At 39.9% G+C, this 25,478-nt stretch overlaps 1 protein-coding gene across 20 annotated transcripts in view; it reads right to left on the bottom strand.

Annotated features, from left to right (window-relative positions):
• The window catches only part of SLC25A26 (solute carrier family 25 member 26), a 162,793-nt gene that overhangs the window by 117,954 nt on the left and 19,361 nt on the right, over positions 1 to 25,478 (bottom strand). For 19 of the 20 annotated variants that reach the window (XR_012431343.1, XR_012431344.1, XR_012431345.1 and 16 more), the window contains 3 exons: positions 22,006 to 22,115; positions 2,833 to 2,937; positions 1,594 to 1,641 (listed from right to left, as the gene is read on the bottom strand). Coding sequence is in view for 14 of the 20 variants with exons in the window: in XM_005547553.5 (XP_005547610.3) it covers positions 1,594 to 1,641; positions 2,833 to 2,937; positions 22,006 to 22,115 (263 nt within the window). In the remaining 6 variants the exon portion in view is untranslated. The remainder of the gene's footprint in view (positions 1 to 1,593; positions 1,642 to 2,832; positions 2,938 to 22,005; positions 22,116 to 25,478) is intronic. The other variant, XM_065538871.1, reaches the window with a different exon arrangement.

The following is a 25,478-nucleotide window of genomic DNA, read 5'->3' as shown; positions in this document are numbered from 1 at the left end:
AGACAGGGTCTGTCTGTCACCCAGGCTGGAGTGCAGTGGCACAATTACGGCTCACTGCAGCCTCAACATCCCAGGCTCAAGCAGTCCTCCCACCTCGGCCTCCCAAGTAGCTAGGATTACAGGCACCACCACGCCCAGCTAGTTTTCGTATTTGTTACAGAGACAGGGTCTCACAGTGTTGCCCAGGCTGGTCTTAAACTCCTGGGCTCAAACAATCCACCCACCTCCACCTACCAAAATGCTGGGATTACAGGCTTGAGTCACCATGCCTGGCCTATATCATGCTCTTGCAGTAATATACTGAAACTACTTACTGATCGTAAACTTTTGCTCTTTCAACCAAACAGAACAAAAGAAAATTTCCCATGTGCTGAATCACAGAAATTTAGAGTTAGAAAGCAAAGAGAGGTGAAGTGGCTTCCCCTGGGGTACACTGCTCTCTGAATCACCTGCAGTGCCAGGACTCCAGTCCAGACTGAACTTCCCAGCTCATCATATTTTGTTATCAAGAAGCCAAGGGCTCACTGCCTGATATGGACTTTTGAGACACCCACCTCTTAGACCAGCGGTCCCCAACCTTTTTGGCACCAGGAACAGGTTTTGTGGAAGACAATTTTTCCATGGACCAGTGGGGTGGGGTGGGTGGTTTCAGGATGAAACTGTTCCACCTAAGATGTTCCACCTCCAATCATCATGCCTTAGATTCTCATAAGGAGAACACAACCAAGATCCCTGGCATGCGCAGTTCACAATGAGGTTCGTGTTCCTATGAGAATCTAACGCTGCTGCTGATCTGACAGGAGGCAGAGCTCAGGTGGTAATGATCACTCACCTGCTGCTCACCTCCTGCTGTGTGGCTCAGTTCCTAACAGGCCACAGACCAGTACCAGTCCACTGCCCCGGGGTTGGGGTCCCTGTCTTAGAATGCTTATTTCATTACAAATTTTTCATTAGTTCCTCATAATTCAGTAATTAACTTGATATCTTACCCTCAGTAGTTTTTTTTTTTGGAGACAGAGTCTCACTCTTGTTGCCCTGTTGCCCAGGCTGGAATCCAGTGGCACGATCTTGGCTCACTGTAACCTCTGCCTCCCGAGTTCAAGCAATTCTCCTGCCTCAGCCTCCTGAGTAACTGGGATTACAGATGCCCACCACTTGGCTAATATTTGTATTTTTAGTAGAGATGGGTTTTCGCCATGTTGGCCAGGTTGGTTTCGAACTCCTCACCTCAGGTGATCCTTCTGCCTCGGCCTCCCAAAGTGCTGGGGTTACAGGCGTGAGCCACCACACACGGCCTGAAGTTATTTCTTAATACATCAACTGTAAGAGACATTTTTTAGCCACCCTGGAATAACAAGTCAGTTACATCATGGGCCATTCTGACCACTGAAATTGCTCTTCCGCCAAACCCGTTCTACTCATTCTTTCAAATGTAAAAACTGAGAAAACTTAACAGAAAAGGACAATAATTTCCCTTTTTGATTTTTTAAACCAAGTTTCTCCAAATATATTTCTAACTGTTAAGTAGTGTAAATTTACCGAACAAAGCACATCATTCTTTTGTACTTCAATATTGGAAAGTAAGTGACTTACCTCTCTTAAAACTGTGCTTTTATAGCCTCGATACAACCCTTGGATACCCTGAAACAAACAGCCAAGAGTTCAGAAAGAATGGCAGAGATTTCTGAAGGACGTTCTGTATACAGCAGATCTACCTGCTCTTGTTTGAGTTCTAGAACATTCACAATTGTCACAGTTCTATAAGAGGTTAATGATTCTAAACTGGCCTAAGGTACATAACTTATACCTTATATAACTTATATACCTCTATAACCAGCTCCTAAGGGAGCTCAGATTAGCTTCCTTTGAAATAGGAACATCTCTAACGATAAAACTGACTACATATTTACTTACTTTTAGTGGCTATTATTCTACTAAATATTAGTAATAGTACTTAATTGCTGTAACATGTCTTCTCTTGAAAAAAATATTTGAGATGCTTTAAATACATTTCCAAAAGCAAATGCACACAAATGCCAATTATCCTTTTGTATATAAACAGAATTATATTTATAGCTTCAAACATCAGAAAGTTATTCATAATCTCCCAAAGCAGTGGTCAATATTTCCAGACAAACCTGTATTAACCATCCACATATTTCATTAAGGAAGCTATAGTCGCTTCATCTCATTTGTACAATTAATATTCAATGTCTCCTCACCTAGGTAACAGACTATTACAAATAACTTTTCTAAAATCAACACTCATTGAAAATTTCCATGTGATTCTCATGTTTTTTTTTTTTTTTAAAAAGACTTCTATAAAAACTATAAAAGAAAGCAACTAAATGCTCTCTAGTCACATGGCCAGGAAAAACAATTTCTGACTGACAGTTTCAAATGCATCAGTAAAAGAAGCTACATTTTGGTATAAACGTTATGACACTGGTTACTGTCATCAGTCCAGTACTATATCTCTTCAATGGACCTAAAATACTATAGTGATGTTTTAATATAGTATCTTTCTTCATTTTACATATTTACAATTTGTTTCACATCTGATTCCAGAGGAACTGCAGGAAGATTACAATTCAGGACACATATACTGTGGAGACACTCAATGTTATGCTTAGAAATTTGAAAAACATTTAAATGAAAATACTCAAAAACCAATAAAAGGCAAAGATAATCTTAGCAAAAAATTACTACAACTGGACATTAAATTTAGCTCTAAAGTTTTCTCTCAGGCTGTCAGGATGAAGTCCACAGTGCTCATATGAGCTACTATAAAATCTTAATAAAGAAAAGAAGAGCTTAAAAAACACATCTCACCTCTTCATATAAGATGTTAGAAAAAATCTGAAATGTTCTTGTAGAAGCAGATACCTGTGCCCTCTGCTTAACCACTTCAGATGGAACTCGAATCAGGCAGGCAACCTAAAAGACAAATTTAATTATATCCTAAAAAGTAAATAACTGCTATAAAAACTGAAATTTTTTGGTAAGCAAAAATTATAGTAAAAAGGTATAATATGGAGGCTTACTGCAAGATGTCAAAAAACCTTGTCAAAAAACCTTTCCTGGCTTGTCCTATATAGATTCTCCCACCTCCTGCCAGATGTTCCAAGAACATTTGTCTATAAGCCTCCCAACGGCGAGAAGCACATTTACTCATTTCGAATCCCCAACGCCCAGAACTGCATCTGGCACATGACATTTCAAACATGCGTGATGAAAGATGAACCAGAGGAACCTCTGCTTTACTGGAAGTAATGCACACATCCGTAGAGGCAAGCTGACCATCAGCTGGTACCCACCCTTCCATCCCTCACCAACTCCAGCCCCCACAACTCTCGATCATGCAGCAACTGAAAAGGGACTCCCAGCACTCTTGTACACTCTCCTCCAGCATTCCAGCAGACGTGGGTCATCCTCACAGCTACTGGCCAATATGTGATTCTAATATCACCCTTGCTGACATGCTGAGGCCGGGTATATGTCACCTCAAATCCACACTGCCAGGATTTTACCTTACCCTATATAAAGGTAATTTACTTATTTTCAGAAAGAGAAACAATAAAAAATTCATCAAACCCAAAGGAACTCTGCCCACAAAAGGAAAGAAGGCAAGGTTGGAGAAAGGGTGGCAAGGTACAGGGAGGGAGACGTGTAAACATATTTTAAACATTTTAATGGAAGTCCTGTATTCAAGCCTCTATGGACCTAACAGTCTGCAAAGATAAAAACTTTTTCTGCAACTTAGATTTCACACATGTAACCTTGAACACCAAAGTTATGGTACTCGGGAGGCTGAGACAGGAAGGTAGCTTGAGCCCAGGAGTTCAAGACTAGCCTGCAAGAAATGTAAGAAAGCTGTCCCACCAGGCCGGGCACGGTGGCTCAAGCCTGTAATCCCAGCACTTTGGGAGGCCGAGATGGGCGGATCATGAGGTCAAGAGATCGAGACCATCCTGGCTAACACGGTGAAACCCCATCTCTACTAAAAAATACAAAAAAACTAGCCGGGTGCGGTGGCGGGCGCCTGTAGTCCCAGCTACTCGGGAGGCTGAGGCAGGAGAATGGCGTGAACCCGGGAGGCGGAGCTTGCAGTGAGCTGAGATCCGGCCACTGCACTCCAGCCTGGGCGACAGAGCAAGACTCCGTCTCAAAAAAAAAAAAAAAAGAAAACTGTCCCACCAAATAGAGTACACAACTCAAAGAGGTTTGTCCCTTCTGATCTGTATTCTCCTGATTCCTAATCAGAGATCAGTACTCAATTTGGATATTACATAAGGCTTTGTCTGTCCAAAACTAAATGGTTCTAAAGCATGGCTCTACAGCAAATTTATAATGTAAAAGACCAAGTAGAAAATATTTTACAGTTTGCAAGCCACATGGTCTCTGTCGCAACTGTTCAGCTATGCTGTTTTAGCACAAAAGAAGCTATACATATATATAATGTATATATTATATATGTATAGATTAATATATAAATTTATATATAATATATAAATAGTTTGGCTATGTTCCAATAAAATGATATTTACAAAAACAGGCGACAGCTTGCCAACCCCTACGCTAAGAGAATTAGCCTTGGCAAAAGCAGACTGGGCACAGAACAGATAAAAGCCCCAGCACCCCATGACAAGTGGGACAAAGATGCCATGTGACGTGATTTTAGACGTCATGAAGTCAGCTAACACGGGCATATCGCCTCTAAACCTAGGAAGTAACAATGCTTCATGCTGATGCATTACAACAAAGGGTATGGTTATGGTAACAAAGGATCCATTACCTGAAGTTATTTTTCTACCAAAACTGACAAGATTTACAAAACAATATAATCTGATTTCCATTTCTTCATTCACCGAACATTTGAATGCTTCTTATGCATAAAGCTGTCTATAACTTGGGCCAATATATCTTTCCACCCAGTCTCCCTTTAAACTTATCTAATTCAGTTCAAGAAATACATATGGAGCCATATACTACACAAGCCACTCCACGACAAAGAAGACTAAGATGATGCCCTGGCCTCAAAGAACCCATAAATACATATCAATAATTTCAATAACATATGGCCAAAAAGCGCGGGGGGGGGGGGAAGAAAGATTATGGGAAATGTGGAGGAGGGGTATTTAGTCCAACCCCCACATTCAGAGAAACTGCCCAAGATTACGCCATTATAGAACCTTCCAGATGAGCCAGAATGAGCTGGTAAGAAAGGTGGGAAGGTCACAGTGGGAAGAGCGAACAATAAAAGAAAGTACATAAATGGCCGGGCACGGTAGCTCACGCCTGTAATCCCAGCACTTTGGGAGGCCGAGGCGGGTGGATCACAAGGTCAGGAGATCGAGACCATCCTGGCTAACACGGTGAAACCATGTCTCTACTAAAAATACAAAAAATTAGCCAGGTGTGGTGGCGGGCGCCTGTAGTCCCAGCTACTCGAGAGGCTGAGGCAGGAAAATGGCATGAACCCGGGAGGCAGGGCTTGCAGTGAGCAGAGATTGCACCACTGCACTCCAGCCTGGGCGACTGAGCGAGACTCTGTCTCAAAAAAAAGAAAGTACGTAAATACAAAAGCAGGGTGTCCAGGGGCATCAGCGGCAGCCCCACCAACACAGTATTCCAAAGCTGGCAGCCGCCCACATGGTTCCGTATTACCAAAGTAGCAAGTGCAAGGTCAGGAGTAATGACAAGTAAGACTGGACAGACAAGGCCCTGTATACCACGCTAAGGGGCTGGAACTTCATTCCATAGTCAGTGGGAACATTGAAAAAGCTGAAGCAGAGGAATGACGACGTGTGCTTAGGGAGATCCCTCTGGCCGCAGTGCACAGGACAGCTGGAGGGTGGAGTGGGGAGGAAGGCAAGAAGCAAACTCGGACCAAGAGCCAGAAGGCAGGAGATGGGTTACAAGATTGCTATAGCAGTTCTATAAGAGGTCTGGAAATGAATATGGCTCAGAGAAGGTCAAATCTGAGGAAAAATTCAGGAGTAAAATGCACTGGACCTGGTCACCGACAGGAGGTTAAGGAGTGAAGAAGTAAGGAGACAGTAAGATGCTTCTGTTTCTGGTTTGGATAATGGGCATATGGTGGTCCCATAACATGAGATTAGGAGTCCAGGGAAGAAGAGGGAGGTAAGTTCAGACTGGACAATGCTGAGTAGAAGTCTGGGGGACACGTAAGGGGCTATGTCCAGCCAAGTAATGAAAATATAGTTATAAAACTAGAAAATAACAGGGTTGCGAAAATAGATAGTAACACCCAAAGAGAGAGCCAAAAAGGAAGATCAAAAGCCAATAATGGGACCCTGGGAACATCAATTTTTGAAGGGCAAGCAACAGTGGGAGGGGGTACATGGTGTTGCCAGGCACATCTGCCTTCTCTGGCTGCCCAGCTTCTGACTCTCATGTGTTGGGGGCTTCCCAGTTAGGAAAAACAAAGGGAGTCAGTCTCTCCCCTCCTGCCCTGGCAGGAGGACCACAATCAGGTGACTTAGGTCCGACTAATCAAACACTCCTGTCCAGGGGTCTGATTCTAGAGCTATGCTGGCAAATATGTAGGCCACTAGCCCATGAGGCTACGGAGCACTTGAAAAGTGGCTAGTACAATTAAGATGTTCTGTAAGTGTTAAATGACAGATTTTGAAAACTTGGTATAAAAAAATTAATGTAAAATATCCTGCTACTAATTCTTTAAAAAAAAGAAAAGAGAGATGAGGTCTCACTATGTTGCCCAGGCTGGCCTTGAACTCCTGGGCTCAAGCGATTCTCCCACCTTGGCCTCCTGAGTAGATGGTGCCACCATTCCCAATTAATAATTATTTTACATTAATTTTACAGTGAAATCTAAATACCAAGGATGTGTTTGGTTTAATAAAAGATGTTATTAAAGTTCATCCCAGCAGATGTTTTCACCTTTTTTAATGTGGCTATTAGAAAATATAAAATTTCACCTGCATCTTACATTATGTCTCCATTGAACAGTGCTGTTTGGAGCGACTGGGAAAGCTAAACATTCATTTACAGAAATAACTGCTTTTTTAGATGCAAGCACCAGGACCATGACTATAAATGACATTTAATTGTCACTTAAGTGATTTGGTGACAGGCAGTTCAACTTTTAGTCCAGAACCTCAAAGTGAACAAGCAGCCAGGCTCTTCCTATCCTTCTGCCCAGCCACCCAGCTCCCTGGCTTCTCATCCTTAGGCCTCCTGACTCTCAGATAAAAGACAGCTGTTATGTCCCTCAGTACCACCTCATCACACAACAGAGTTCAAGGCAGGAAGAACGGGCCTCCTCTCTTTTCTCAGATGCCCCCCAGCAGACATTTCCTTGCATGTGTTAGCCAGAGTTGTATGATGTGGCCACCCCTTGTTAGGGAGGTGGAGGATATCTAGATCTAGCAAAGCGTTAGGAACATGGGACACAAACCAAATCAGCATTCTGTGGGCAAAGGAGAAGTGGAAGGCAACAGTGTCTGCCAATCTTCAAAAAAATATTCTTCATTCCATAAGTTAGCCAGGATCAATGTTGATGGCAAGCAACCAAGCACCCTACTTGATGTGCAAGGGGGCCAGAAGCCTCAAATGGAGATCGGCAGAGGAACGCATCAAGAGTCTCCAGCAGCGCACATATGAGGGTTTCCAATGTTCACCAGTATTGTTTCCATAGAGTGGCTGGGGTGGGAGATCCATTATGGTCAATTCATAAGGTATTGAGGGAGATGAGCAAGTGTAGACTACCGTCAGGGGAAGGTGGCTAGGTGTTAGGAGATGGGTTCAGAGTGAAGAGGGCCACAGGGTCAAGGAATAGTCTGGTTTTACTTAAGACAGTCGATATTTGCACATACGATGGGGGAAAGTGCTCTCAGCAAGACAAAGGTTGATAACCTAGGAAAGAAGTGAAATAATACATGAAGACCCCACAGGAAATAAAAAAAGGCAGAGTCAGAAGCCCGAGCCCATGCTTCTCCATCTGTGACTACCTCCCTTTACCAGGCCCACCCCTCAGCCTTGGGGCCACTCCTGCATCAAAACTGGATCTTTCATTCAGGGTTCAACTCCAGGGAGGAATGAGCAGTGGTCTGGCTGAGGGTCTGCAGCCCTAGACTGTGTCCCCAGTTCTGCAAGTGAATTCCCGAGTGTTTCCCTGGCCTTCCAGGTCTTTTTTTTTTTTTTAATTCATTTCAAAATTAAGAAAACTGACAAATAATAATGCATATATTTATACAATTAGATGCATATATGTATAATTTTTCTTACTTGACTTGGACCAAATTTTTATGGTATCTTTTTAGGTCCTTATTTCTATAATTCTTAATTTTCCAAAATTATACCTTATCTAACCTCAAAAGATTCCCTCCCTTCTGAATTCTTAATTCCCATATAAGCTTTCTTATCTGACATTTTTTACTTATTAACTTACACCATATAGTTTGTAAAATATATTTCCTCTTCTACTAAACCGTAAGCACCCTGAGAGCAAGAAGACGGTATGCACCAAACTTACTAATCAGCTGGTGTATTATTTTATGTTGAAAGCAAATGAAACTAGCCAGGAGGAAAGGAATCAGCAAAAAAAAAAAAAAAAAAAAAAAACCATCAATTCCACAGAAATGACTTCTCCATACTTTAGAATTTACATATAAATATACATAGAAACAGGGTGTCGTTCTGTCACCCAGACTGGAGTAAGGTGGCATGGTCATAGCTCACTGAAGCCTCAGTCCTGGGCCCAAGTGATCCTCCCATCTCAGCCTCCTGTGGAGCTGGGACTACGGATGTGCTAATTTTTTCATCTTTTGGTAGAGGACCACTCCTTGCTAATTTTTTCATCTTTTGGTAGAGACAGGATCTTGCTATGTTGCCCAGGATGGTCCCAAACTCCTGGCCTCAAGTGATCCACCTGCCTCAGCCTCCCAAAGCACTGGAATTACAGGCGGGAGCCACCACATCCAGCCTAATTTTTTTTTTTGCCTCTACACATATTTATTGTCTATACATATACTTATGTAAAGAGTAGGGAAAAAACAGTAGAATTACAGATGTTTCTTTTCTACCTACCTATATTTTCTAAATTCTCTACAATTCACATTTATTATTATTTCATAAGTTTTTAACGTAATTTCAAAGAAAAAAAGTATTTATTATGGACCAAAGATTTTAAGTGAGAGAGAAAAATAAAATAAAAGGGCTAATTTAAAATATGCTTTTAGATGGCAACCTATTAGCCTTGATAAAAATTACATATTATAAATTTAGTAGCAATAAATCCACAAAAACAGATTAAAACTGCTTACCAGTAAGGCCTAAAATTGGGTATAAGTCCAATGAAACCTACATGAACCTAAAAGGACAGCTCCCAGCATCTAAAACTCATTAAAGAAATGAAAATAAATAAATAAGAGAAAGAAAAGGGTATACTAACTCTTTGCATTTTTCAATTCAAGAGGTCAAGAGTGAAATCCGACCCCAATATGTGAAGAAAATAGGAATTGTCTACTTCTGTGGCTTGGTATAAATATTTATGGAACTTCATGCTTCATAACCCTCCATGTTCTTACTATTATGTTTTTAGTTCTTAAAAATACAGATGCAGAAGAAAAACCTTGAAAAGGCTCTCTGATAAAAAAATCAATCTAACTAGTCGAGGGGTACAAAGCACCCAGCATGGCTTCCTGACTTCTGCTGGGTGACAACTGCAGCATAAGAGACACGCTACAAAGTAACGCTTCTGCTTCCTCCAGTACCTCCGGAGCCTTCCATTTGGTTTTCTATTAACTCTGATCCTTCTTAGATTTGAATTTGAGCTACAACAGAGTATTTCACTGCACAAGAACAAAAACATGTTACAGTATTATGGTTCTATGAAAGGAAATAAAGGGAATGTCATCTGTGGGTCTCTTGGTAAACTCATTCTGCAGAGCATTCTTTCCTCATAAATCTGGGGTTCAGTATGAATCCATGACACAGGAATGGGGGCATTTTCACTAAACCCAAGAATGTTTTATATGTTAAAGTTCTATCTAAAAACAAGAACTACTAAGGTTTTCCATAAAAAAAAAAAAAAAAAAAAAAAAAAAAAAAAAAATCATGCTCCCGCCATACTTTATCAAAATCAAAATGCAATGCTGGCCTCCTTCAACACGTCAAAACATGATGAAACCTTAGATTAAAATGTTGATTAAATCATGATGCTGCTACCAAGATTTTTCTTCCTTTGACATAAATAAAACCTTTTCTGCTGTTTTTAACTGACTGCTGCAACCAAGGACTGAATGTTTCCTTTTGGTATTTATTAAATGAAACACCAAGAACCAGGTGCACCTGCATGCTGTCCCTGCTACTCAGGGAGGTAAAGACAGGAGGATCACTTGAGGCCACAAGTTTGAAGCCAGCCTAGGCCACCTATGAGACCCTGTCTCTTTAAACAAAAACAAAAACCCGAGATGCAACACTACAAATCATAAAACTAAGTGTCTGAAAAGGAAAAAATTACAGTGAACTTTGGCCTCACTTTAGGTACTGAGTGGAGGAAGAGAGATGGATGCTACTAAAATCTCTGGTTCTTTCATTGCCATAGCCAAGTTCCCGTCCTTCAGCACATCACCACTGGGGTTTTACAATTGCACCCTGTCCTCTCGCTCTGGAAACGCTCTTCAAAGTCCCTGAGTATCTCCAATAATACCTTTTATTAACATTACATCTTCTCCCCAACTATTTCAACATAGTTCACAAAAAAAATCTGATTTAAGATTTTTCTCCCAGAAACTCCATCAACTACCTGCAAATATTCCTCTGATATTAGAAGCTAATTATGTCAGCATTTTACATATAAATCAATCTGAGATCACAGAAGTTGCTGAAGGTCAGAGAGCTACTTAGCTCAGGAAGTATGGGTGAAACCCAAGTCTTCTGATTATCATCTCCAGAATTATTTTTCAATAAAGATGTCATACTTACACACATCTAATGCACTTAAAGGTTCAAGGTTTAATTTCAGCTAATGCTTCATGTTTCAACAGGCAACTCTATAACCAATTCAATAGAAATTTAACAATACACTGAACAGAGCCAGTCAAAGCTTCATCATATTCAAAGCAAAAGCTACTTTGGACTTTACAGAGCAAACTCAATGTGGCAAATTAGTAAGACGGGGGGTCAGGGAGAGACCCCAGGAAACTATAAAAGATTTTTGAAATGCAATTTGCTTACTTGTACTTCATTTCCACATTCTCTTTGTAATTCCCAAAATTCTCTTTAGAAAGGTTTCCAATTAAGAATATTTAACATCTCTTTCTATACCATCATTTAAAAATCAAAAACCTCTACAACAGTTCCATTTGTGTGTCAAGTCTGCCATCTTCTGCTGATAAATGGAATTACAGCTGTTGACAAAACCAATTTACAAATCCTAACTTACACTCCTTAGATTTTAATTTTTACCTACTTACGTTGGTACCTATGTTCATTAAACCTTTCTCCCTTATAAGACTCTTTCTAATCACGCAAATAAGTTCAATCGTTGTAGGTATTAGTCTTCCCTCGTCTGACAAGACTGCTGGCGCGGATAATCCAGACTACACAGGGAAGTCTTCTCAATGAAAATAACTCTACCAACGCTTAGCCCCTGTGTCTAAAATTTGTTCACAGAATTTTACACAACCCAAAAGATTAGCCTTAAATGGCTTTTTTGCTTTTGTACTTTTCCATAACAGAAATGAGCCATGATTTCACAGGAGGTGACAAACGCCCCATGGATGGATTTATAGATTCCCACCAATACAAAAATCTGAACGTGGAGGGGGTGGCAATGGTGACTGTATTTGCTTCCTACTGTTGCTCTAACAAATCACCACACATTTAGTGGCTTAAAACACAAGCTTATTGTCTATAATTCTGAAGGTATGAATTCCAAAATGGGTCTTCCTGAGCTAAGATCGAGATATGTCAGTCAGGCAGTATGCCTTCTGGAAGCTGCAAGGGAGCGTCGGCTTCCTGATTTCTTGGGCTCCCCTGTACTCCTTGGTTTGTGGCCCCTCGCTCTATCTTTGGACCAGTCGTATAGCGTCTTCAGCTCTCTGACCCCCGCTCCCCTCTCCTAAGGACCCCAGTGATTAGACTGGGCCCACCTGGATAATCCAGAAAACTCTTTCCACTTCTCTTTTCTTTTTTGAGACGGAGTCTCGCTCTGTCACCCAGGCTGGAATGCAGTGGCACGACCTGCAATCTCCGCCTCCCAGGTTCACGCCATTCTCCTGCCTCAGCCTCCTGAGTAGCTGGGACTACAGGTGCCCACCACCACGCCTGGCTAATTTTTTTCTGTGGTTTTTTTTTTTTTTTAGTAGAGACGGGGTTTCACCGTGTTGGCCAGGATGGTCTCAATCTCCTGACCTAATGATCCAACCGCCTCAGCCTCCCAAAGTGCTAGGATTACAGGCCACCATGCCCAGCCCCTACCTCAACATTCTTAACTGTATCTGCCAAATCTCTTTCTCATGTATGGAAACACATTCACAGATCTGGGGACCAGGACATATTTATTGGGCGGGGGGGGGGGCATTATTTTGCCTACCACAGTAACCAATGGCAAATTTTGGAACCTAATGTTTTAAGAAACCAGTGATGTGAATCCTTACTGCACAAGTAGTATACTTATCGCTACTTCTGCCATTTTTTAAATACTACACAAAAAAGAAAACAAGAGGTGCTCCTTGAAGTACACACAGAGATATTTATCTAATTACTTATTCTGCAATGGCGTTTTATTGTTAGCTGGGAATAATAATAGCTGGGACACTAGGAGCACATCACTAAACTTCTTTGAATTTCAATTTCCTCTTCTTCTGAACTGATATCCTTCCCAAAACCAGGAAATTCTAAAAACGTGCCACATTCAGCAACTTGTGTGAAATGGGGCTAGACCCAATGTTTATTCAACATTTTGTGTGTCAGATGCTAGGCTGGACACTTTGTAAGTGCTGTATAATTTCATCCTTGTAAGAACTGTGACTGGGATGGCATTAATCCTATTTTTCCAAGATGAGGAAAACAGCATTTCAGTGAAGGCAAGTAAATAGCCTACAGACAAATACGTGGACAAGTCACAAATCTGACCCTGATCTGTGTAACTTGACGGCCCATGTTCCATACCATACTACCTCCCTACAGACATCCTCAAATACTCCCTAGTTATTTAACAGATGGATCCAACTAACTTATATGCTTCTCAAAAATAGGGATCAAATTTCTTATCTGGTGTCTCTTAGCACCTATTAATAGTATTAGATATACAACAGGCACTCAAATATTGAAAAGCACACAATCACAAACCAAAGCAAATAAGTGACAGGGGCATTTAGTTCAAGAATCCTCATCTTAACAAGGCAATATTTTGGGAAATAAAGGTTTGTCACAGACAGAGTTCAGGTTTGCTTGGAAGTGGCTAATCCTAACCTCCTTTGGTATTTTGGTCCTTTGAGAGCAGTATTCAGTTTTTCCATTTACAATGTAGTGGCAATAACTGACCAAGTTTCACTCCTGTGGCTCAGAAGCATTTCTTCAACTGCATCATCCTATATGAAAATCATATTGTGCCTATAAAGCTCAACTTAATTGTGTTCTATAAACTGATGCAGATCTTAAATAAAAAGTTAACAGAGTTTCCCTTCCCTTTTGTCCACTAACTAAATAAAACAATCAATGAAATACTCTCTCCCAGATCATGAATCAATATCATCTGAACTAACACTGCATACTATATTAGAAAAAGAAAATCCATACAACAGAAAACAATCTGAAATATGTTAGAAAAGGAAGTCATCGAGAAACTGGGGGTGGAGACATAGCTGGGGTACGATGTTCCTTTCTAAAGGCCTCCCTGATAAATCTCTTCAGCACATTCAATAGATGAATAACTACAAGCAAGGTCATCACCACACACAGGTAATGCCAAGCCAGGGCAAGCCCTGACCCTCCCCTGTCCTGACCGTCTCTCTCTTTCGTCTTCTTCCCCTCTCTGTGTGTGAGCTCAGCGTCAGATGGCTGGGCCCACTGACAAGATGGGGCATGTTTATTCAACTTAGCTCGGCAGACTCCATTGGAGAATTCAAGCAGGTGCACAACACACAGAGACACAACAAACTAAAAGGCAACCAGGATGAAAAACGCACTGAAGGATGTCGCTGGAAGGGCTCCTGAAAGAATGATCATCTTTCCGCCAGCTCCATCTCTTTAACATCTCTTGAATTCACTCTCTCCCTCTGCATCCCTCTGCCCAGGCTGTGGTTCTCTCCTGGGGATTCCTTTAATAGCCCCTTATCTCCAGAAAGCTGCCAGGGGACTCTCTTAAAATTACAAGTCTGATCAAAAGATAAAAGCCCCAATCCTTACTATAGCAGGCAAGGCCCTATAGCTCTCAGCCCCTGCTTCACCTCAGGGTGACCCCATCACACTGTGCTCTAACTATATGGAACTTAAAACTACCTAACAAGGGCTTTTTAGAACTCCAATACTCCTCCTTGCACCCACCCACCTAACAAACTATCCTATTCTAAATGCAAGATAATAAAGTTGTACTATAACTGAGACTCCTGCTAAATGAGTAGATTTTTGCTGCCCTGCCACAAAAACAAAACAAAAAGAGTCATTATGTGACATGATGGATATGTTGACTTACTTCACTGCGGCAACTATTTTATTATCTATATGTATCCCACATCATGTTGTATACCTTAAATAGATACACAATTTTTTTAATGAATTAAATTAAACGCAGCTTAAAGGCTGGCTATTCTGTGAGGTTTTTTCTGAATTAATACCCATCCATCTACCCCAATCCAGAGAAAACCAACCACTCCTTCCCTTCAGCCTCTCACTCTACCTTGTACAGATGCTCAATTTATGACAGGGTTATATCCCAATAAACCCATGCTAAGTTGAAAACATTTCAAGTTGAAATTGCATGTGATACCCCTAACCTATGGAATATCATTGCTTTAGCCTCACCTCCCTAAAACTTGCTCAGAATACTTACACCAGCATAGCTGACTGGGACGTGCACTGCCCAGCACTGCCAGAGAGCATCTCATCACCTATTACCACCTATCGCTAGCCCAGGAAAAGATCAAAACGCAAAATCTGAAATACAGTTTCTACTGAATGCATCTCATTCTTGCACCATCGTAAAGTCATTTAAGTAGAACCATCGTAAGTCAGGGACCATCTATAGTTCCTTTTCTTAAAATGCCTGTAACACTTTAGTGCACTTACATATCCATCTCCGTTTCTAGACAGCAAGCCTCTAAAACGCAGTATCTTATCCTGTCATTTCATCCCCAATGCCTGGAACATATTAGGGACTTCAGATCTACATTCACACCACTAGGTAAGGACAATAAAAGTGGTGAAGGAATCTAGGATGAGCTGAACAAAAGCAACCTATTACAAAAAGGAACCAAAGACGTACAAATGAGGAAATAATACAAAATAAAAGGAGTCTGGAAAACAAGTTGTTTTTTATACTGTTGACATAATTTTTCATGTAATTCTGATGGTTTAGGGTTGCTAAGAAGGAATTTAAAAGTCTGCCTGCCTTATGTATTTAATGCCCTGAAGGAAGACTCCCAGACACACTGAAAAAGGCAACAGACAGGAAAACAGGGTGAAAGGTCCCCATAATACATGGATGTGCTTAGACACATCAAACAAGTGTTTGAGTGCACTCAGGTATCTGACAGTTCTGTTTCAGCTTCTGTGTTTCCTGGTAGTAGTTATATACTCATACCTTCATTCATCTTTATATACAAGCAATTACCATCGTCAGCTACACTTCACTGTGGCCCCACTCCACCTATCCCCCATGACTCAATTATACAACCGTACAGAGATGTGGCAAAATATTCCAATTGCAAGTGAGAGATAATCTGTATTGACTGATGAATATTTCAAAAGCATGATTAATTCAAAAGATAAAACACATTTCAAAAGTTGTCAACCTTTCTTCTATTATCTTGCTCAGTGGTTCTTCTTAGAAAAGGCCAGTGAAGATCATGAAAAACACTACATACTCATTTTTAAAACATGCTATTAAGTACATAAACAAAACAGCTTAAGCCCCCACTAGGGAAAAACTCAGTAACATGTGCACCATGCTCTGGAGCTGACAAACACCACACAGCATCCACGCGTCCCATCCTTTAACCAGTGGGAAAGCTGAATAAAAACATGTTTGCCCCATATGCTGATACCAAACAAGACCCTGGAATGGACTGTGGTACAAAGGGGGTCCAATGGCCTTGTCAGTTACTAAAGAAGCTAAACCGCACAAGTTGCCTTCACCTACGAGACTCTATGACAGCATGGGCCTTCAAGAAAATCTCAGTGAGGTTCCAACTCATTCTAACTCCAGTTAAACCCAAATCTACATGTCTGAGTTCACTGTCACACTCAAAAATAACCAGTTTATTAAACTAGCCTTTTTAGGTCTAAAATATGTCATTTTGAGGAGAAAAGAAAGAATAACACATTTGATCTACAAGTGGTAACACCACACCCAGTGTCATGCACCTACTAAAATATTATGTAGGGAACTACTGAGCCAATTCAGTAAAAATATTTACTACTGGGGTATAAGTTCAGACGTTTTATGTGCCTAGATCAGTGGCATTTAAATATTGGTGAGTTGCACAATCATCTAGAAATTGTGATTAAAATACAGGAACCCTGGTGTCATCTCCAAAAATCCCTATTTGTAACTAGCTACCTATGCAATTGATGGTGAAGTACGGCCTGATGCTCGTCGGGCCTTCTTGGGGAAGTACTGTTAGAGGCTGTCAGAAAAACATTTACAAAACATGATATCATTTATTTCCTAGCTTTCTCAATCCCAAGTCAGAACAGGACTGTAAAGGACACTTGAAAAGGACGCTCTACCAGCATCTAAGTGTATGAGGACATGTACATGTCACCTATGCACACATATTACATTCACAGTGTTGCTGCTTTCAAGGGTGAAGAAATTTCAACGTTTTTTTCATTTCTGACAATATGAAGACAGACAAAAGTAGGATAAGATACAACAAAAGTCAAATCTTCAAACCTTTCAAGAAAAGAAAATCATTACCATTAGAACGTTATAGCATATGTAGCGTTAAAGTAAACCTGCCCCAACCTTTGATCTAATTACAGATTCTACTTCCCAAAGGGCCTTTTCTGTGTGTGACGAAAACGAGCTGTAAAATTATTGAGGTAGGGATTTAGAGATTTGGCACAGCAATCTTCCTAATAAAAACGGCACAAGTGAGACCCCTCTTGCTATTGTTACATGTTAAATCTTATTTGATTGATTTTACTGTATTCCAAATTGAAAACACAAGGTAGAAGGTTGTAATTATAATTTTATTGATTCATCATTAAGTTTTAATCAAGCTGTTGCTACAGGGAATGGTTATTATTTTGGCAGTGCTCTTTTGTTTCTAAGTTTCTTTAATAGTTGCTACAAGACAGTAACTGTGGCCATATTCAATACAAACAAAATGTTATTGTTTCTAAGGAATCTAACATAATAATCTTCTATCAAAGCAAATGTGTTACAGAATGATTGCACTAAAGTATTTCTTATAATCTCTATCTAGCTTACTATGCCTTTCTGACCATTGACAGCTATAAATATTTTCTATTCCTATTTCTTTTTATTTTACAAACGAAAATTTATCTCCTCTACATTCACCTGTTGGTTTCTCTTAATCTCAGCAACCACACTTGCATGAATCTGAAATCCAAAGTTTATCTTCTATGAGACTAAAACAAGTTACTAAAAAAAGGAGTAATATGTATATAAGCATTTATTGAGAAAATCGATACTGAATGGCTTCAGGAAGTTGTGGTTTTTTTTTTTTTTTAAAAGTTCAAAGATTATTAGAGCATCAGAACCAACATTTCCACAAACTTCATAAATTTGGCAAACTTCTCAGCATACTAAACCGTAACTGAATTTAAAGTCCATTTAAGGTCAATATTGGCAGGGTGCAGTGGCTCGTGTCTGGATTACAGTACTTTAGAAGGCCACAGTGGAAGAATTGCTTGAAGCCAGGAGTTCAAGACTAGCCTGGGCAACATAGTAAGGTCCCATCTTTACAAAACTGTTTTAAAAAAATTAGCCAGGCATAGTGGCACTTGCCTACAGTCCCAGCTACTCAGGAGGCTAAACTGAGGATCATGTGAGCCCAGAAGTTACAGGCTACAGAAGCTATGATGACATCACTGCATTCCAGCCTGGGTGACAGAGTGAGACCCTGTCATTCATTCATTTGTAAGAGTGTGTGTGTGTACGTGCATATATATATACACACACACACACATATGTATATATATTTATATTTTTATTTAAATAGTCAACATCAAGAAGTATTTCATGTGGAAAGTCCTCAATCTATGTACCCACTGCTGACCAACTGTCCTTTTAAGATTCTCTAGGGGCCAGGCCCGGTGGCTCACGCCTGTAATCTCAGTACTTTGGGAGGCCTAGGCGGGCGGATCACGAGGTCAGGAGATCGAGACCATCCTGGCTAACACAGTGAAACTCTGTCTCTACTAAAAATACAAAAAATTAGCCGGCCGTGGTGGCAGGCGCCTGTAGTTCCAGCTACTCGGGACGCTGAGGCAGGAGAATGGCACGAACCCAGGAGGTGGAGCTTGAAGTGAGCCGAGATGGCGCGACTGCACTCCAGCCCAGGTGACAGAGCGAGACTCCATCTCAAACCAAAAAAAAAAAAAAAGATTCTCTAGGAATTGCCAGGCCTAGTGGCACACACCTGTAGTCTCAGCTACTGAGGATCCCTTGAGGCCAAGAGTCTGAAGCCAACATGGGCAAATTACCAACAGCCCAGCTCCATAGAAACTATAAACAGGTGTTTGATATTTGGCCTTACCAGCTCAGGGACCACAGAACCCCCAAGAGACACAGTGCAGGTACAATGTCTTCATCTGTTATATCTCCAGTCTCATGGATACTTGTTTCCTAATTCTAAAATCTATCTACCCCACCTCTCAAGCCTAACAGTCCACATATCAAATGTTATGACATAATATTTGGAAATCTTCGAAACTTTTTTTAAGATATTAGTTACAGATACTAGGAGCATTAGAATATACAAGACTTTCTACAAACAAAAAGATGTATGATTAACATGAGAAATCTATTAGCTACTATTTGCCCTACCTATTATATCACTTTCTATTTTCCTGGACAGAAAGTTTACAAACTGAAGCAAGCCTGCCCTTCAACATGGTAAACTAGCTTTCAGGCAAGATGGCCCCAGGTGAAATGAAGTGGCCAGGTTCTTTTTTTGTTGCTTGCTCTCAACAACGTATCAACAAATCTAAGTATATATACTCCTAACTAAATGCATGTAATAAGACTGTGTGTCAGGACATAATCACCAAAAATAATTTTAAAGAAATGAAGTACTAACAGATGCTATAACACGGATGAACCTGGAAAACACTACAGTAGCTGAAAAAAGTCAGTAACGAAAGATCACATATCATAGGATTCCATTTATACCAATGTCCAAAACAGGCAAATTCATAGAGACAGAAAGCATACCAGTGGTTGCCTAGGTGTGGGGAGGGTTGGGGTGAAATGGGGATTATGACTGCAATGGGTAAGGGCCTCCTTTGGGGAGTGATGAATGTTTTAAAATGGACGCTGGCAATGGTTGTACAACTCTGTGAATATGGTGTAAACCACTGAATTATACACTTTAAATGGGTGAACTGCATAGTATGTGAACTATATCTCAATAAAGCTCGTTTATTTTAAAAAAATCTTCTTTAATTTTTACTTTTCTGTTAACTCTCTTTTCCATATCCCCAATTCACTATATTCTTAAGCAAGGATTATTAGGTTACTAAGCAGTTTGTAGATTCTTGTTCCAACTTCCTAAAGAAAAAAAGCACATCAAAAACAAATTCACAATATAATACAATTTTTTAACGTAAATGTTATAAAGGTTAATTCATTTCCCAAGTTTCCTATGTAAACATATGCCATTACTTTTCTAATTACAAAGAAAAGTGTGATTTCATAAAAGGCTTACAAACTTAAGACCTTTTTCTTCACTGTGTTGTCCATTTCTGTTATGCCCATCACAAGACTGGCGGTTTAATAAGACTGCATGAATACCAGGCTGTGCGATTTGAAAATAGTGTAACAAGCAACAGACAAGGCTGTCCCTCAGCATTGTGCAGAAGGGGTAGGGAGAAAGTAAGTTAATGAGGGGAATGAAGAAACTTTTATTTGTATTATACATTTCTCCTCTGCATTCGTTTTGAGTTTTTTTTTTTTTTCTTTAATCATAACTGTGTTTATGATTTGGTTTAAAATATCACTTTTGGCCAGGCACAGTGGGTCATGCCTATCACCCCAGTACTTTGGAAGGCTGAGTCAGGAGGACTATATGAGGCCAGGAGTTTGAGACCAATCTGGAAAACATAATGAGACCCCCATCTCTTTGAAAATAAAAACAAAAATAAATATCACTTACACTTACCACTTACAGTATTGTGTTCTACTTTGACTGAAATTATTTACAAAAGAAAGTTTGTTTTTTAAACACATGGTAGGAACAGACTGCCTATTTTTTGTCATTGTTCCCAATTTTACTTCATTATAATGATACAACTAATGATCTGTAATGACACTGTCTCTGCAGTATTCACTAAAACTGGCCCTGTGGGCTATTGTTATTTTTATTAAGTTCCAATTATGCTTGAAAAAGTCTATCTTCTTTACTTGCTGGGTGCAAAGTGTAACATATTATCAACAGACCAATCTTGCCATTGTGTTGTTCAAATCTTCTATGGCCTTAGTAAGTTTATGCCTGCTTTGAGAGAGAGACGTGACTATCTCCAACTAAGACTATGGTTTTGTTCATTTCTCCGTAAAATTCTGTCAGTTTTTGCTTTATACGTTTTGAGACTATGTTATTCAGTGCATGTTCAGGCTTGTTATATCTCCTGAAAGAACTGTTCCTGTATCATTATGCACTGGTCTCTTCATTTTTTGCCTTATGTATTTTTTCCTAATATTAATATTACTCCACAAACTCTTTTCCAATTAGTATTTCTCTATCAGTTAAGGTTTCATCACAGAAGCAAAACCACTATGAGTGATAAGGATAAGGATTATAGAGATTTGACCAGCAATTATGGGAGCTAATTAAGCAGTTTGTATAGGGCTGCTGCTTCTGCATCTAGTGTTGGGATAGAAATCAAAGGGCAGGCAACAAGAAAGGAAAGATGGATGTGAAGTGGAGGAAGAACAAGGACAGACTGGAAGTCACATTTATTTCTCACCAACCTGTGAGAGAGAACTTGCAGTATAAGCTGGCACCCTTCATTACAGAGCCCACAAATCTAACCTAGAATTTGGATAAGCTGATGGAGAAGAACCAGAGGGAGCTGGAGAAGCTGGAAGTCAAATGCCAACATGGTGATACAGCAAAGTCAGGTGTGTAAGCTGCAACATTGCCTGACCATATACCAACCTTCTGGGCATAAATACAGCTCTTCACTTCTACCTTACAAAGAACACGCAAATTTCTCTTGTGGCTGACCCAAACTGAAAGAAACTACTTTGGAAAGGAAATTCTCAGAGAAGTAGTTCCAGCTCAGTTGTGTGCTGACACAATACAAAGCTGTCACAATTTGAATGGATATTTTCTTCCACTCTTTTGTCTTTTTTCCATTAATTATGTTTTAGATCTGTCTCTTGTAAATTACACATAACTAGAATTCTTCTTCTGTCCTACATCAGGCTCTATCTTTTAGTTGTCAGGCTCTATCTTCTGTCATATTTAATCCATTTACATTTATTGGCATTTATAACTTTCATAATTTAAAAATAATTTTTTTAAAAATGAAATAAATATGTACTGAAAATATATGCATCATGTGCATTTCTGAAGTATTTTATACACAAAACTTGTTACTTACCACTTCTCCAGCAGAGGCGGCCAACATATGTTTCATAGGTGTCAAATATGAAGATGAATCAGTATGCAAAAACCACTTCACATATTCATAGGTGATAAAAAATGCAGCAGCTGAAATTTAAAACAAGCCAGTCTTTCACAAAGTTTAAACATATATTCAAACTGTTAAGAAACATGTTTCTCAAAAGGTATGACAATAACTATTAAATTATGAGATAACAGAAAAGGTGATAAGCACGTATTTTTTTTCCTACCCTCACTCTTTCAGAATTTACTGAGGCCATGTTATATGCCTCATCTTAGACTTACAGAAATGCAGAAAATATAATGCTTACCCTGAGGGAGCATAAGAGCTAATCTAGCACTTACCGTGTTGTGCTGACAAATTACTTAAACATTTTTAAAGTCAACTTTAGAAAAGGATATGAATTTCTGTGATCCAAAATATCATTATGTATGGCCATAAAACAATCAACTACATTATGAATAAATAGGTTAAAATTGCAAACATACTTTAACTTGAAAGAAAATGTCTATTCTATAATGTTTTATTGCTGGTTACTCAAAATAATCATGGCTGTTTTACTGCATGAATTCACCTTCACATCAAGAAAACAATCAACCATTTAATTAAAACTGGAAATCAAAATCTCTAAAAAGCTACCCCTATCACCATAAACTAATCGCAGCTGCACATGAGGGCTTTAAAACTTTCTATGTACTGTTAATCAAAAAATGTTTATCAGTTGGATAAAAGATAAGACACAAGAGATAAAGGAATGACAAATTCATCTTCTGAAGGACATTTGAACATGTCACAAAGTCTGAAACACTGAGGAAAACAGCCTGACAAGTGAAAATCAGTTCTCCAAAGTCAACAAAAGCTTGTAAAGGATCTTTACATGCTAACAAATATACACTAGGCTAAAAGAAGAGGCACTCTGTCCACGAATGAATAATGACCAGTTCAGGCAGTTTTACGTGTTTAACACAAGTCTATTCCCATTTGTGTTTCTTCATACGATTTTTCCCACTTCAGCCCACTCACTAAATGTGAAGCTATAATACCTCTAATTGCACTCAGCTGTTAAGTTTGCCACTCTACCTCCTACCCTCCTAATCCCCAAGAAAAGGGAGAAAGACAGTGGTAAAACTTCCTCCATTTCATGGTTAACCACCTCAACTTCGTCTGACTTTATGGCTTCTTTTGTGATCTACAAGGTTCTTTAAGAATATAAGTTCCAAACCTCCCTCCAACCTCCAGGTGGCATCCAAGAAGGCCTCTACTAACTGGAAATGTCAGTACAGTCAGGTTCCAAGTTGGGGGCTGAACAAGTTAAAACAAAGGAGAGGGGCTGGGTTATCTGATGCCTATAGTTTCTTCTGGCTCTTAACAAACAAACAACAACAAAATAAAAAAAAAAACAACTATGCTTTCTCTACATTCCCTTCGAAACAGGGAGTAAGGCTCCTAAACATGGTCTTCTCTTCACCTCTTTCCATCTTTCGTCCCCTCTAGCCCCACCCCAACCCCTCACTCCTGCAGCATAGGTTTACAAAAACATCCATAGCCACTAATGATCAACCACAGTGAAGTTCTGTACTCAGATTAAGACCGTAACCAATAGCAAAAGAAAAAAGACACCAAACACAAAAGTCCAATTCATTCAAAATTTGCAGTAAAACAAGGCTATTTTTGAAACCCTGGTACTCTCACTTTTCCCTAGCATCTCCCATTCACTAAAGTTTGGTGGATGGGACCAAAAAAAAAAAAATCAAAACCACATTCTATAAGTAAACTCCTAAAGAAGAATGCAAAACCTGTGATCTTAATGACAGCACTATGTAACCCACACACTACAGCTAATTGTACATCTCCCCACAATAATCTTTATGTGCAATATGTAAGAGAAAAAGATCTTTAGAAGAGTGAGTGTAAATGAAGGAGACATCATAAAAAATGGTGACCAAAAGATGGGGACTTAGTGACACGTTTCTTTGCAATTCCCTAGTTCAGAGGTTCTCAAACTTGTCTGAATGTAGCCATCATCTAGGGATTTTTTTTAAAACATCCAATGCCCAGGTCACACCTCAGACCAATTAAGTCACAATCTCTGGGGTTGGGTAACAAACATCAGTACAAGTGATCCTTGAACATGGGTTTAAAGGCACAGGTTCACTTATACATGGCTTTTTTTCAATAAATATATTGGAAAAATTTTTGGATATTCGTGATAATTTGAACAAACTTATAGATGAACCACATAGCCTAGAAATACCAAAAAATTAAGAAAAGGTGGCTGGCTGGGCACCACGGTTCATGCCTGCAATCCCAGCACTTTGGGAGACTGAGGCGGGTGGATGAGATCAGGAGATCGACACCATCCTGGCTAACACAGTGAAACCCCATCTCTACTAAATATACAAAAAAAAAAAAAAAAAAAAAGCCAGGTGTGGCAGCGGGCGCCTGAAGTCCCAGCTACTCAGGAGGCTGAGGCAGGAGAATGGCATGAACTCAGGAGGCAGAGCTTGCAGTGAGCCGAGATGGCACCACTGTACTCCAGCCTGGGCGACAGAGCAAGACAGACCCTGTCTCAAAAAGAAAAGAAAAGAAAAGAAAAGGCTAGCCGTGCCATGAATACATAAAATACATGTAGATACTAGCCTATTTTATCATTTACTAACATAAAACATAAAAAGTTAAAATTCATCAAAACTTATAAACACAAACCATATAGCACATCATTCATAGTTGAGAGAAATGTAAACAAATGTAAAGATGGGCCAGGCACAGTGGCCCACATCAGTAATCCCAGCACTTTGGGAGGCTGAGGGTTAAGCTCAGGAGTTCAAGACCAGCCTGGACAACACAGAGAAACCCCATCTTTACAAAAAAAAAAACAAATAATTAGCCAGGTGTGGTCGCCCACACCTGTAATCCCAGCTACTTGAGAGACTGAGGTGGGAAGATCACCTGAGCCTGGGAGGTTGAGGTTGCAGTGGGCCAAGATCATGCCACTGCATTCCAGTCTGGGCAACGGAGTAAGACCTGTCGCAGGGGGAAAAACAAGGTGTAGTGTTAAATCGTAACTGCACACCAAATTAACTGCAGCACATACTGTACTACGTAGTAACCTCTTTGCCACCTCCTCTCGCTATTATCGTGAGTTCAGATGTTGCCGAGTATCCACTTAAAACGCCATGTGACACTAATTATCTCCACATGAGCAGTTCATCGCCCCAATAAATTGCCTGTCACAGTACAAAAGGATCTCTCCCAGTTCTTATGTATTTTTTGTTGTGGTTAGTGCCATACCACAAACTTTGAATAACACCATAGGACCCAAATGAAGTGCCACTAGTGATGCTGGAAGTGATGACATTACAAGAAAGCTCCTAAGAAGCAGAAAGGAGTCATGACATTACAAGAAAAAGTCAAATTGCTTGTTACATACCACAGACTGAAACAGTGGC

The sequence above is a fragment of the Macaca fascicularis genome, chromosome 2, assembly GCF_037993035.2.
Source record: "Macaca fascicularis isolate 582-1 chromosome 2, T2T-MFA8v1.1".
Lineage (NCBI taxonomy): Eukaryota > Metazoa > Chordata > Mammalia > Primates > Cercopithecidae > Macaca > Macaca fascicularis.
The sequence above is the reverse complement of the archived record's forward strand: the minus strand, read 5'-3'. Positions and strand labels throughout refer to the sequence as shown.